General features: G+C 46.1%; 2 protein-coding genes across 2 annotated transcripts in view; both read left to right on the forward strand.

Annotated features, from left to right (window-relative positions):
• The window catches only part of CHM (CHM Rab escort protein), a 1,037,168-nt gene that overhangs the window by 606,172 nt on the left and 418,609 nt on the right, over nucleotides 1–12,387 (forward strand). The gene's annotated exons all lie outside the window — the stretch shown is intronic.
• LOC137440019 (kelch-like protein 5) overlaps nucleotides 1–12,387 on the forward strand; it is a 97,757-nt gene that overhangs the window by 54,442 nt on the left and 30,928 nt on the right. The window contains exon 4 of the mRNA XM_068136376.2: nucleotides 662–858. Coding sequence (XP_067992477.2) covers nucleotides 662–858 — 197 coding nt within the window. The remainder of the gene's footprint in view (nucleotides 1–661; nucleotides 859–12,387) is intronic.

A 12,387-nucleotide genomic window follows, 5' to 3' on the forward strand; every position in this document is an offset into this window, starting at 1 on the left:
GGTTCCTCTGTCTTTAAGGGTCGTTGGGTCTTTTGGGGTCTTTTGGGTCTTCGGGGTATTTTGGGTCTTTTGGTTCTTTGGGGTGTTTTGGGTCTTCGGGGTCTTTTGGTTCTTCAGCGCCATTTGTGTCTTCAGGGTCTTTTGGATACTCTGGGCCTTTAAGGGTATTTTGTGTCTTTGGGGTGTTTTGGGTCTTTGGGGTATTTTGGGTCTTCAGGTTCTTTGTGGTCTTCAGGGTGTTTTAGGTCTTCAGGGTGTCTTGGTGGTATTAAGGGTCTTGGGGGATTTTAAATGGTCGTCAAAGGTCTGAGGGGTCTCAGTAGTCTAAACGTAATTAAGAGGGTTAATTAAGAGAGTGTTAATAATTTATTTGAAGAAGAAGAAGAATACATTTTGGTCGCATACATAACCATATACGTTTGCTCTCTTATCATAAAAATATGGAGAAGGCAAATTAATAATTTGGTCAAAAGGTCAAAATCTGTTTTCGTTATTTTGAGCAAACGGACGAAGAGGAAGAAGTTGACCACAAACGGACGTGGACGAGGTTTGCATTTTCAGATGCTGTCTCGTTATATTTGACGTCACTGTTTCTTCCTCTTTCATCACCGATATCTCCATCTCCTTTCCTTTCCCTCATCGCTTTCCCCAAACCGCGTAGGCCGACTGGAGCTGCACGAAGAGACTGTTGAAGAATTACTCTCCGCAGCATGTCTTCTGCAATTGCAACCTGCCGTGCAGGTGTGCTGTGCGTTTCTGCTGCGCCAGCTGCATCCCGCTAACTGCTTGGGAGTGCGTGCCTTCGCTGATTCACTCGGCTGCACTCGCCTCCTAGCTGCGGCACACTCGTACACCATGGTGGGTGCTCCTTGCAAACTTTTCTTCGAACTCTATAACTGCCATTTCCTCCTCCTTTCTTCCTCATTTCATCTCCTCTTACCCTTCTCCGATGACAGTGATCATCACCTGTGCTTACAAAGGTTGGCCTTTATTGTTTTACCATTGGAGCACCTCTTATTCTTCTTCTTCTTCGCCATTTCTTCTTCTTCTTCTTCTTCATTTCCTTATTATTACCTTCGCAAAAGCGGAAGGTTATGTTTTGATCGCTGTGTATTTATTTGTATGTCTGTGTGTGTGTGTGTGTGTATGTTATTCGCATAACTCAAAAAGTATTCAACCGAATTGCATGAAATTTGGTGGGATGATTGGTTATTATACGGGACACATTTGATTAGATTTTGGGAGCAATCGGGTCAAAGGTCAAGGTCAAGGTCACGAAAAGGTCAAAATCGTATTTTTACCATAGCGCGGTCAATTTTTATCCAATTGGCATGCAACTAATGCCAAAATGTTCAGAATTCAATGCCCGATCTTGTGATATACGACATGACCCAGTGAAGACATTACCCTTGTTAGCGGTTGGGGGTCAAAGGTCAGGGGGGTCACGACCTTGCAAAATGTGCGTTTTTTGTCATAACTCGGTCAATTCTTATCCGATTTGCATGAAATCAGCACCAAACTGTTCACTGTTCTGTTCCCTACACTCCCATGCCAAGTACAGAACAGTAGCTGCGGCGAAGGTATGCGCTCTACCGAGTGCCCGTTCTAGTCTATATAATAATACCGTAAGGACTCGACTTTGTTATCCCTTTTACGCCGCACCCAGTGACCCGATGCCCACGGCATTAATGGATTTACGATCTACGAACCGCGCTCTTTGTTTATCACGTACAGACATACTCGAAAAATCTGAATTAGCCGACGTTGGGGCCCAAAAGCATCCGATTAACTGCCGATACGACGCCATCTTACGACGCCATCGTATTGGCGTCTGCTGGGCGAAGGCGAAGCGAGCCATCCGCTGATTGAACAGTTGAGTGGTGTGAACATGGGTGGTGTGAACCAAATGGTCTTTTTATTCCCTTGAACATTTTAAATTAGGATATATAAGGAAACGTCTTTATCGTCATTTTCATAAAGTTAAATGGAGTGACGTTGCGATACTCGGGGTGCGTTGCATAAATCCTCGTAAGTCAGAGAGGTGTAGCAGGTGGCGAGACGTAAGGAAGCTTAAAGATAACGAGCTGAAACAGACGAACGATATGTCAATCCCTTTCCACACCGAACGGCAATAAAAGTATGAGAGCGGGAAGGCATGGCCTGAGCACTTCGAGCAGGGAGGACTGATTGGACTTAACTGAAAGAGAAAAAATTGGAGCTTAACGGAAGAAGAAGATCCCATGAGCGCTCCCCTATGCCATCCATAATGGTACACTCTATCCATACACCACATCCTCCCTTGCGTGGATGTTCCACGGGTTTCACGTCTTTATCGTCATCTATCTATAATTCCAGTAATCTCTGTGTGTCTGTGTGTCTGTGTCTCTGTGTGTCTGTGTGTCTGTGTGTCTGTGTGTCTGTGACCGCTGTTTCTCGACAACCACGGGTCCGATATACTTTTAACTTGCCAGGTATATTGCTGGGGACCCGAGGATGTGCCTTTTCAAGGTTTCATATTAATCGGACAATTACTTACCGAGCTATGTCCAAAAAACGCTTCAACCAATCAGAGAGCAGCGAGCTATCACGTGTGCCGAACGTGGCGATCAGACTCTACCTCGGACGGCACATTTGAGAGCGTATTCATTTATTTCACGTTGGAAAACTATGTTGCCGTTAAACTATGTTTTAAAACGAATTCAAACTGCGATTAAATTAAAACGATTCATCGTAACTGCGACGATTTGCGAACTTCCGGTCCGGCAGCCAATCACAGAACGCTTTGTTGCGTAGGCGTGGCCGATGTGAGAACGAGCGGAGCTGAGCGCGTTACGAGCTGACCGCCATTACGTTACGGTTCGTAATTCGATTTCTTCCGGAGAAAATAATAATTTCTCGATTTCATATGCGCATTATTTCTCCCAATTCAGTCAGAGCGAAGGGCGGAAGCGAAGAGCGTTGTTTTTTTTGTTTACGGGCGTACGGGCGGGGTAGAGCGTACGGGTAGCGTTTTTTTTTTTTTTGGCAAGGAACGGGCACCCACGTACGGGCAATGCCCTAGTTTTAATAAAGTTAAATGGAGTGACGTTGTGATACTCGGGGTGCGTTGCATAAATCCTCGTAACTCAGAGAGGTGTAGCAGGTGGCGAGACGTAAGGAAGCTTAAAGATAACGAGCTGAAAACAGACGAACGATATGTCAATCTCTTTCTACACCGAACGGAAATAAAAGTATGAGAGCGGGAAGGCATGGCCTGAGCACTTCGAGCAGAGAGGACTGATTGGACTTAACTTAAAGAGAAAAAATTGGAGCTTAACGGAAGAAGAAGATCCCATGAGCGCTCCCCTATGCCATCCATAATGGTACACTCTATCCATACACTACATCCTCCCTTCCGTGGATGATCCACGGGTTTCGGCTAGTCTATATAATAATACCGTAAGGACTCGACTTTGTTATCCCTTTTATGCCGCACCCAGTGACCCGATGCCCACGGCACTAATGGATTTACGATCTACGAACCGTGCTCTTTGTTTATCACGTACACGACGTACAGCCATACTCGAAAAATCTGAGTTAGCCGACGTTGTGGCCCAAAAGCATCCGATTAACTGCCGATACGACGCCATCTTACGACGCCATCGTATTGGCGTCTGCTGGGCGAAGGCGAAGCAAGCCGTCCGCTGATTGGACAGGCAAAGGCGAAAGCAAGCCATCCACTGAGTGGACAATCCAGAGCATACATTTGTGCCGGTGTCGGCGATCATTGTTCATATACGCACTCTTCATTCTCATCTTTCTTCCTAACTCTTACTCGGACAAGCAAATCCCCTTTGCCATCCATAATGGTACACTCTATCCATACACCACATCCTCCCTTCCGTGGATGTTCCACGGGTTTCGGCTAGTTATTATTCTTCCTCCTCCTCTTCCTGTTCTTCTTCTTCTTTTTCAAATGCCACAAGTATTCCCACGTTCTTGTGGGGTTGGCTGGGGAAAGCTTGGCCCAAGTCTTTCACGAACCGACTGGCCAGGACTGACGTTCGAATAAGGTTAGGCTAGAAATTTGGAATTTGTTTATGTTTATGGTATTTGGAATTTGTTTGAAGCAGTGAGGTGACAATGGGCAGCACTTTCCAGGACTGGAGGGAGGGGTTAGGGTTTGCTTAGGGCTATTACAATAGAAACAGGCAGACTCTTCCACAAATGAGAAAATGAAGGTGAGAATTCATCTTAGAATTGGGGAGGATAACCAAGTGTGGGATTCTGGAAGAACGTGTGTAGTCTGAGGGAGGACGTAGGGATCGGGATGAGAGGGTGGGAGAAACAAGGACTGAAGTTTGCGATAGAAAAGTCTTCCAACCTGCTTGCGGCGCTGAAAGGGCAGACCTGGGACTAATATCAGGTCGAATGTTCGACATTTTTTACTTTTCTTTACTGGAGGATAAGCAAGAAAGTTTGTCCTTGTTCTTCTTCTTCATTTGTATGCAGCACACTGGCTGCAAGTACCATCATTGGCTGGGGGTGTGGCTGTGCCGCTGATACAATGCCCCCTGCAGGTTAGAGCAGGAATTTGTAATTTGTTCATGGTGCTGGCGATAGCTCGCCTACTCTTCGCGAAAGACACCATGGGATCTTTAACGTCCATCCGAGGCACATTCACATTGATGCCTCACCTTCCCTGTGAGACACCAGGATGACAGGTTGTAGCTGAGCCAAGATTCGAACCCAGGGCTAGTCCGCCGAGTAGGTAAGTGTGCAGATCTCTATGTCACCTGCCGAACCCTATATAGTATCACAGGCCGATATAAGCTAAGCATCATGCTCCACGTATCGACATTTAGCTCCACGGGCCTTCACCGTAGTCAATTTATTCCAAATGTAGTTGTTGTTTTTTGGAGGTAAATCACGTTTTTGGGATGGGTTTCGTTGGTTGTATGATTATGGATATAGTTGGAGAAATTCCATGTACATGTCCTTAATACATCTCTATATCTTCCTTGTATTCGCCATCTTACATTTCTATTAAGCATCAAGATCAGTACGGATGCCTGCCAGCTATTTATCCAAATATATATATATAAGAAAATAAACTCTACTTTCATTATCGAGAAAGGAAGGTCTATCAGACCTTCTGTGGGGCCTGCGCTCCTGGCGACTGGATCTCAACCCGAAACTGCGGCAATTAAGCTGTAAATCTCTCTATATCCGCGCCCAGCACAGAATCTAATTGGCCCATCTGTTATGGGGCCAGGGCGGCCGCCTGTGGGTAATTGGGGCCGATTGGGCGGGCTGAGCTCGGCAAGCGCTTGTGCTACTCAACTGCCGGGTTTGTTTGGCTCGGAAAAGCGCGTTGTTTCTCTCCTGGGATGGGCCCATGGCAGTGACTCGGACAAGATCAAGATGCAGGCCTAGGATTTCCACCTTGGCTCTAATTATGGTGAATACAGTACTTGTAAAACCCAAAGCTTATGTAAGAATAATTGTTTAGGTTTAAGGCTTCGGCCGACAATTATCAGGATTGAAGTTTTTGGTGTAAAGATTTCAGGTTCAAATCCCATCTATCCATTGTACTTCTTCTGCTCCCTCTTCTTCCTCTTCCTATTTCTCTCCTTTTTCTTCTTCTTTCATTGCCACATATGGCTGCAAGTAGCATCATCCATCCTCATTGGCTGGGGGCACGGATGTGCAGCTGATGCCGCGCCCCCTGTAGGTTAGAGCAGGAACTTGGAATTTGTTCAGGGTGTCGGCGATAGCTCACCTACTCTTCGGGAAGCACACCGTGAGATCTCGTCCACCAACTAATGATGGCAGTCAGGACTCCAAGTTTATCGTTCACCAATGGAATGGCATACACACAGATGCCTCGTCCTATCTGCGAGGCACCAGGATGACAGTGTGTAGCTGGGTCGGGCCGATATTTGAGCCCAGGCTAGACAGCTCAGGGGAGAGTTCGTACAGCCCAATTGTCCTTGTAATTCAAGTAAAAGTACACTAACATCTCTTCCTGTCCTTGTCCCACGTGCAATAAGGAGTATGTATATATAACCTATATAAACCCACTCGCGAGGTGCCCGTTCCCCGCATGGGCGGTGGGCCGGAAGCAACCATGCAATGTGGAAACGGCGAATGCTAAACCATGAACCAATAAATTCCACATTCCTGTGCCACCTTCAATCGAACGTCAGACATGGACAGCCAGTTCGTGAATGACTTGCGCAAAAAACGGCGAATAGGAAATGATGAACCAATAAATTCCACATTCCTGTGCCACCTTCAATCGAACGTCAGACATGGACAGCCAGTTCGTGAATGACTTGCGCAAAAAACGGCGAATAGGAAATGATGAACCAATAAATTCCACATTCCTGTGCCACCTTCAGTCGAACGTCAGACATGGACAGCCAATTCGTGAATGGCGGTCAAAAAACAGTGAATGGGAAACGTTGAACCAATAAATTCCACATTCCTGTGCCATCTTCAATCAAACATCAGTCATGGACAGCAGGTTCGTGAAGGACTTGGGCAAAAAATGGATAATGGGAAACAATGAACCAATAAATTCCACATTCCTGTGCCATCTTCAATCAAACATCAGTCATGGACAGCAGGTTCGTGAAGAACTTGGGGAAAAAAACGTACCCAGTCTAAATGTTTCTTTATCCAGTCAATGGCGAAACTGCAAATGGCGAATCCACGAATGTCACAGATGGAAACCCTCACATCATTTCCTCATTCAGCTTTAAACTCAATATCTCTATACTTTCATTCCAAACAGCATCATCCATCATTCAATCACAAATTAATACTACTAGCAACGGAACCTACCTTACGGGCGGGGCATCGATTGAGAGTCCAAAATGAAAAGGCGAAATGTCAGAAATTGAAGGCTTTTTTTTATTTTAAACGATTTATATAAACATCCGTTAAATCATATCACATGCAAATCATCAAAATCTAAACAGTATTTGTAGAATTTCAATAAAAGCTACATCACTGTTCATATCGGTAAATATTATTCCATCGTGTTTGGAAAAACTGGAAAATAGAAAAATTGGAAAATTTGAAAAAAATTTGAAAAACAATATAGCCTTTTTTTTTTTTTTTTTTGTATACAACATCGAGGCTCGTGAAAGAGCTAAGATTAATCACACAAAAAGACAAACCGACACACAAAACACAAAAAACAAGGGGAGCGGCAGACAAGATGGGGAGAGAGGGGGAAGGACACAAACACAACATTTGAGAGCAGGGACATCGGGAGGTCTTGGGGGGAGGTGGGAGAGGAATAAAACATATGAACCGGGGGTAGAAATTACCGGGGGAAGAAAAGATCAAGGTTTTCGATGGGGGAAGATAAGAGATGGTGGTGAACAGCTGTTTTAAAGACCTGGAGGGAGGAGTGGGATTGAAGGGAGGGGGGAGTTTGTTCCAGAGGTGGGAGAAAAGGGGAATGAAAGAGTGAAGGTGAGCAGAGAGCCTAGACTTTGGCAGTTTAACCATAAGAGGGTTGCAGGCAGATCTTGTGCGACCTGAAGGAATATTGGGGGGACAGAGCACAGAGAGAGCTGGGGGAGCAAGGCCGGAGAGGAGTCGGTAGAAGACAGAAAGACCACCAACCTGCCTGCGGTGATTGAGTGAAAGGCCCTCGGAGTTGACTACATCGCAGGAGATTCCAATGATTCTGAAAGCTTTGGCCTCAACAGCGTGAAGCCGAGCAGGGTGTGAGGCAGGAGCACCAGCCCAGAGGGGGGAACAGTATTCCATTGAGCTGCGGATGAAAGCCTTGTATGTGGTGAGGAGCTCAGGTGTGCCAAGGAAGGACTTCGCACGACGGAGGATGCCCAGTCGGTGACTGGCTTTGGAGGCCAGCTTGGAAATGTGGTTTTCCCAAGAAAGATCATGGCAGATAGTGAGACCCAAAAGCTTGAGCGACAGAACTTCTTGGAGAGGATTGTTGAGAAAGTAGATGGGAGGGTTGTCCAGTCGGTCCTTTCGGAGAGACATTGTAAGAGTGTGAGATTTGTCAGGATTGAAAGACATGTTCCACTTGTTTGACCAGTCTGTGATTTTGTCCAGGTCTGCAGAGAGTGAGGAGGCTGCAGACTGCCGATCTGAGGGATAAGGAATGGAGCGGCAGTTAGTGGAGTCATCAGCAAAGAGATAGAGAGGATTTTCCAGAGAGTCGGAGAGATCATTGATGAAGACCAGAAATAGCACAGGGCCCAGAACACTACCTTGGGGAACTCCAGCCAGAACAGGAAGGGAAGATGAGAGAAATCCATTCAGGGCCACACGTTGCCTACGACCAGAGAGGAAATCCGCAAGCCATGAGTGGAGATTTCCCTGAATACCATAGGAGGTGAGTTTGGTGAGCAGAGCTGGGTGCCAGACCGTATCGAAGGCACGTGATATGTCAAGTGAGACAGCTCTGATTTCCTGTTTGGCATTGAGGACCTCCATCCATTGTTGAGACAGCAGAAGCAACATGTCCAGAGTAGAATGACCTGGTCTGAATCCAAATTGATGATCAGAGATCAAGCCATTCAAAACATTTTCAAAGAGGATTTCAAATATTCAAAGATTTTCCAAAGAAGAGGAAGAGGAAATCCAAAAGAAGAGGATTTTCAAAGAGGATTCTTTTCAAAAGATTCAAAGAGGAAGGATTTGATATCTGAAGCAATGATGGATTCCATGACTTTGCTGATAATTGGGAGCAGGCTGATTGGTCTGTAGTTGCAAGGATCTGTTTTTGCACCTTTTTGTGTAAAGCGGTAATGTTTGCTGATTTCCAAGATGCTGGCAGATGGCCTTGAGCAAAAGAGAGGGTGAAAAGAACAGAGAGAGGGTGAGATAGAGCGGCAGAGCAGGATTTTAGGACCCGAGGGCTGATGCTATCTGGTCCAGTTGCAGAATCAGAGTCGAGGTTTGATAAAAACTTCTCCACCTTGTCAGGAGAGAAGGACACAGAGTCCAGGAGCAGTTGGGTTCGACTGGGAAAGATGGGAACAGAGAGAGATGGGTTTGGGACACAAGATTTTGAGGCAAACACAGAGTTGAGGCATTCGGCTTTGTCACGTGCGGTGTCAACTGTGTAGCCATTTGAGGTAAGGGAGGGGATGGAGGGGGAACAAACACCAGAAACGGATTTTACCAGACGCCACCAGGATTTGGAGGAAGGAGACAGGTTTGAGAGTTCATTCTTGAGTGTGGAGAGATAGTGCTTCCTGGCACTCCTGAGGGTAGAAACACACTTGTTTCGAGCTTGGTGGAAGGAACTGAGATTGCCTTCAGGTGGATTTGCCTTCCAAGACGCAAAGGCAAGTTGTTTCAGGGCAACTGCCTCACCACAAGATTCAGTGTACCATTGACGGGAGGAAGGGTAAGACAACTGAAGACGAGATGGGATAAATCTGTGCATGAGTGAGAGCAGTTTGCTTTGGAAGAATTCCCAGGAAGAATTGATGTCAGAGGCATTAGAGATGGGAGACCAGTCCAGTTGATTGATGGCTGCTTGCAGACCGTGCCAGTCGGCCTGAGTGAAATGCCAGACTCGTCGGCGCTGAGGAGGCTCTCTGAGAATTGCCAGTGAGATTTCCACTTTAACAAGCACATGATCAGAAGAACCGATTGGAGCAGAAGAAGAGCAGCAGACATTTGCAGGGAAGTTAGTCATAAACAAGTCCAGAAGAGAAGATACTCCATTGACTGAGATCCGGGTCGGGAAATTGACAGATTGTGTCAGTCCCAATGAGTCGCAGAAGTCCTTTGCTGAGGTGCCACGGCTGGTGAGAGATGAACCCACACCCAGCCAGCTGGCATGATGACAGTTGAAGTCGCCACATATGAGGAAGAGAGAGTTTGGATGAGTTGATAGAAGTTGGTCCATGTTGTCCGACAGAGAAATGTAAATGGAGTCATCACTGTTTGGAGGACGGTACAGAACACATATGAACAAAAGGTGGGAGCGGAGAGGAAGTCGTAGCCAGAGGTACTCCTGTGGGCGGGGTGGAGAGAGGGCAGTGCAGGGAGAGTGAGGAAGAGAGTTTTTGATAAAGATAGCCAGCCACCCTACCACCAGGACGAGGCTCAGGTCTATCGTACCGGAGGAGGGAGTAACCAGGAAGAGATATTAAGGAATCAGAGACATCTTGAAGGAGGAAAGTTTCTGTTGAGCAGATCAAGTCTGGATTTTCAGAAGCAACCTGAATGGAGAGATCAATCAGGTTTGAGCGAAGGCCCCGGATGTTTGAGGTCCATACCGTTAGTGAGGAGAGAGGGGGAGCATCGGGTGCCGGACAGGGGAGGGGAGGGGTAGGGTCAGATGAAGGGTGAGAGGGGGATGTAGGAAGAGCAGTTGATAGTGTGTCAGAGATTACAGAAGAGTTACAAGAAAGGGAAGGATGAGGAGGACGAAAGGTTTGATGGTGATGGAATGAGGCACAGTGAGAGTTTGTTTGATTCGTTTAAGCAGTGAGCGATTCGTTTAAGAACGATGGAGGAGGGATGGAATGAATGAGAATTTAGAGCATGGAGTGATTTGGAATCATAAGATATTGAATATTTTTTTGAAATGGAATGAGTTGAAGAGGAAATTGAAAGGAGCCTTTTAAATAAGAAGAAAAACAGCGTGTTGTAATAAACCACTGAATAAAACACTGAAGGGGATAGTTGAAACATATTTAAACAGAACTGTGAAGAACAATCTTATATTCACAAAAATACCAATGGGGAGAGGAAGCCTAGAGTGACGACCACGAGTCACTTGAATACGGCAAAAGGTGGAAGGCAAGGGGAAAAATCAATTTTCTCAACAAAAATCAATTTTACTCCAGGGGGTCCCAAGGATACCGACCCAAAATTTCGTTGCGATCGGTTCAGCCGTTTTTGCGGTGCCTGGGGACAGACAGACAGACAGACAGACAGACAGACATTTGGTGAATTATAGTAAGATAGCATTAATATAACAACATACAATGTTAAATCATGATTATATTGGGATATTATTAGAGCAGCGAATCATCGTCACCTTCTTCACTTTCGGATCTGGTCAGGCTCCATATCAATCAAATTTCAAAAATCATGATTTTATTGAGGAATTTCTGAAACCTACCCACCTTACAACACCCTCTGGGACCCCAAAACGTTCCACAGAAGGTTTGGTGGGGCTAGCCCCAAAACTGAGGGAGTAGTTCGGGGACGGACGGACGGACGCTCCTGTTTTATAATATAGATAACCTGGGAGCATGAGATCACTGTTGGGAAAAGAATGTGTCCATGGTTAAGGGTCATAGCCTCAAGGAAATGTTAAGTTTGAGATTGGTTGAGGACAGGGGTGGAAGGTTGGGTTTCAGTTGGGGTCTCGGCATTGGCCAAATATGGGATGAGAATTAAAAGAAGCAGAAGGCCCGGAAAACATCACTTCTCATACGTTTCCAGTCGGGACCTTAGGTGCGCTGACATAATTTCTCGAAAGACCGTCCGATGGGAGAGGCAGTGGATTAGCCTTGGATCAATAAACACTGTTGTTTTTTTCCCCTCCTGATTGCAGTCATGCTTTATCTACCAAACTAAATCTAACAGAGCTGCGCGTGTTTTTAAGACCCCTTTGCCATGCAACGGACAAAAGGAAAGTCTCGAATTGGCCCAGTAAATTTGCAACTTGAATGCTGAAGTTAATTCCGCCCTCTAAATTTTCAGGACTATTTATTACATAATGATTCCTCTGTTATGGACAGCATTGGTTATCGATCATTATGCAATATCGTCGCTCCTACAAATCCTTCTCAGGGGATCTCAGAAGAAAGAAAAAGAACCGCCTTTAGAGGCCATTTTTCCCCGCAAGGCGGGGGTTGGCCTTTTTCGGGCCCCATGGTCCCTTTTTGAAGCAATGTTTTATGGCCGGATGCCCTTCCTGTTGCCAGCCCTGTTGGTCGCCTCTTGCTACACACAGGGAATAACCAGTGAACTGGTACTCAATTTGCCGACCTCGGAAGGATGACAGGCTGAGTCAACCCCCCTGGCGTTAATTCAGCGATCGACCAGGATTCGAACCCAGGATCCTAGGATCCCAAGCCAGCACCCTAACCGCTAAGCCAACATCAAGCTCGGATTTCAGGAGAAAAGGAATTTATTTATTTATTTTTATTCTGAAAGGGTGCACTGTTAACGACCAAAAAACGTTTACTCTTCGTTCAGGATGCCAGGGGCCCAAATATCGGCCTGGATCATCAGCACGTCGGGAACGGGCGTACGCACAACAGACGGCCGATTCCCGATGAAATATTGCTTCCATCATTTCTTTCCCGAGCAAGCCATTGCGAATCGTTTCATAAAGATGATTGATTCCATACAACCGGCGTCGGACGAACACAACTGGGCTACATG

The sequence above is a fragment of the Myxine glutinosa genome, chromosome 14, assembly GCF_964187855.1.
Source record: "Myxine glutinosa chromosome 14, kmMyxGlut1.1, whole genome shotgun sequence".
NCBI lineage: Eukaryota > Metazoa > Chordata > Myxini > Myxiniformes > Myxinidae > Myxine > Myxine glutinosa.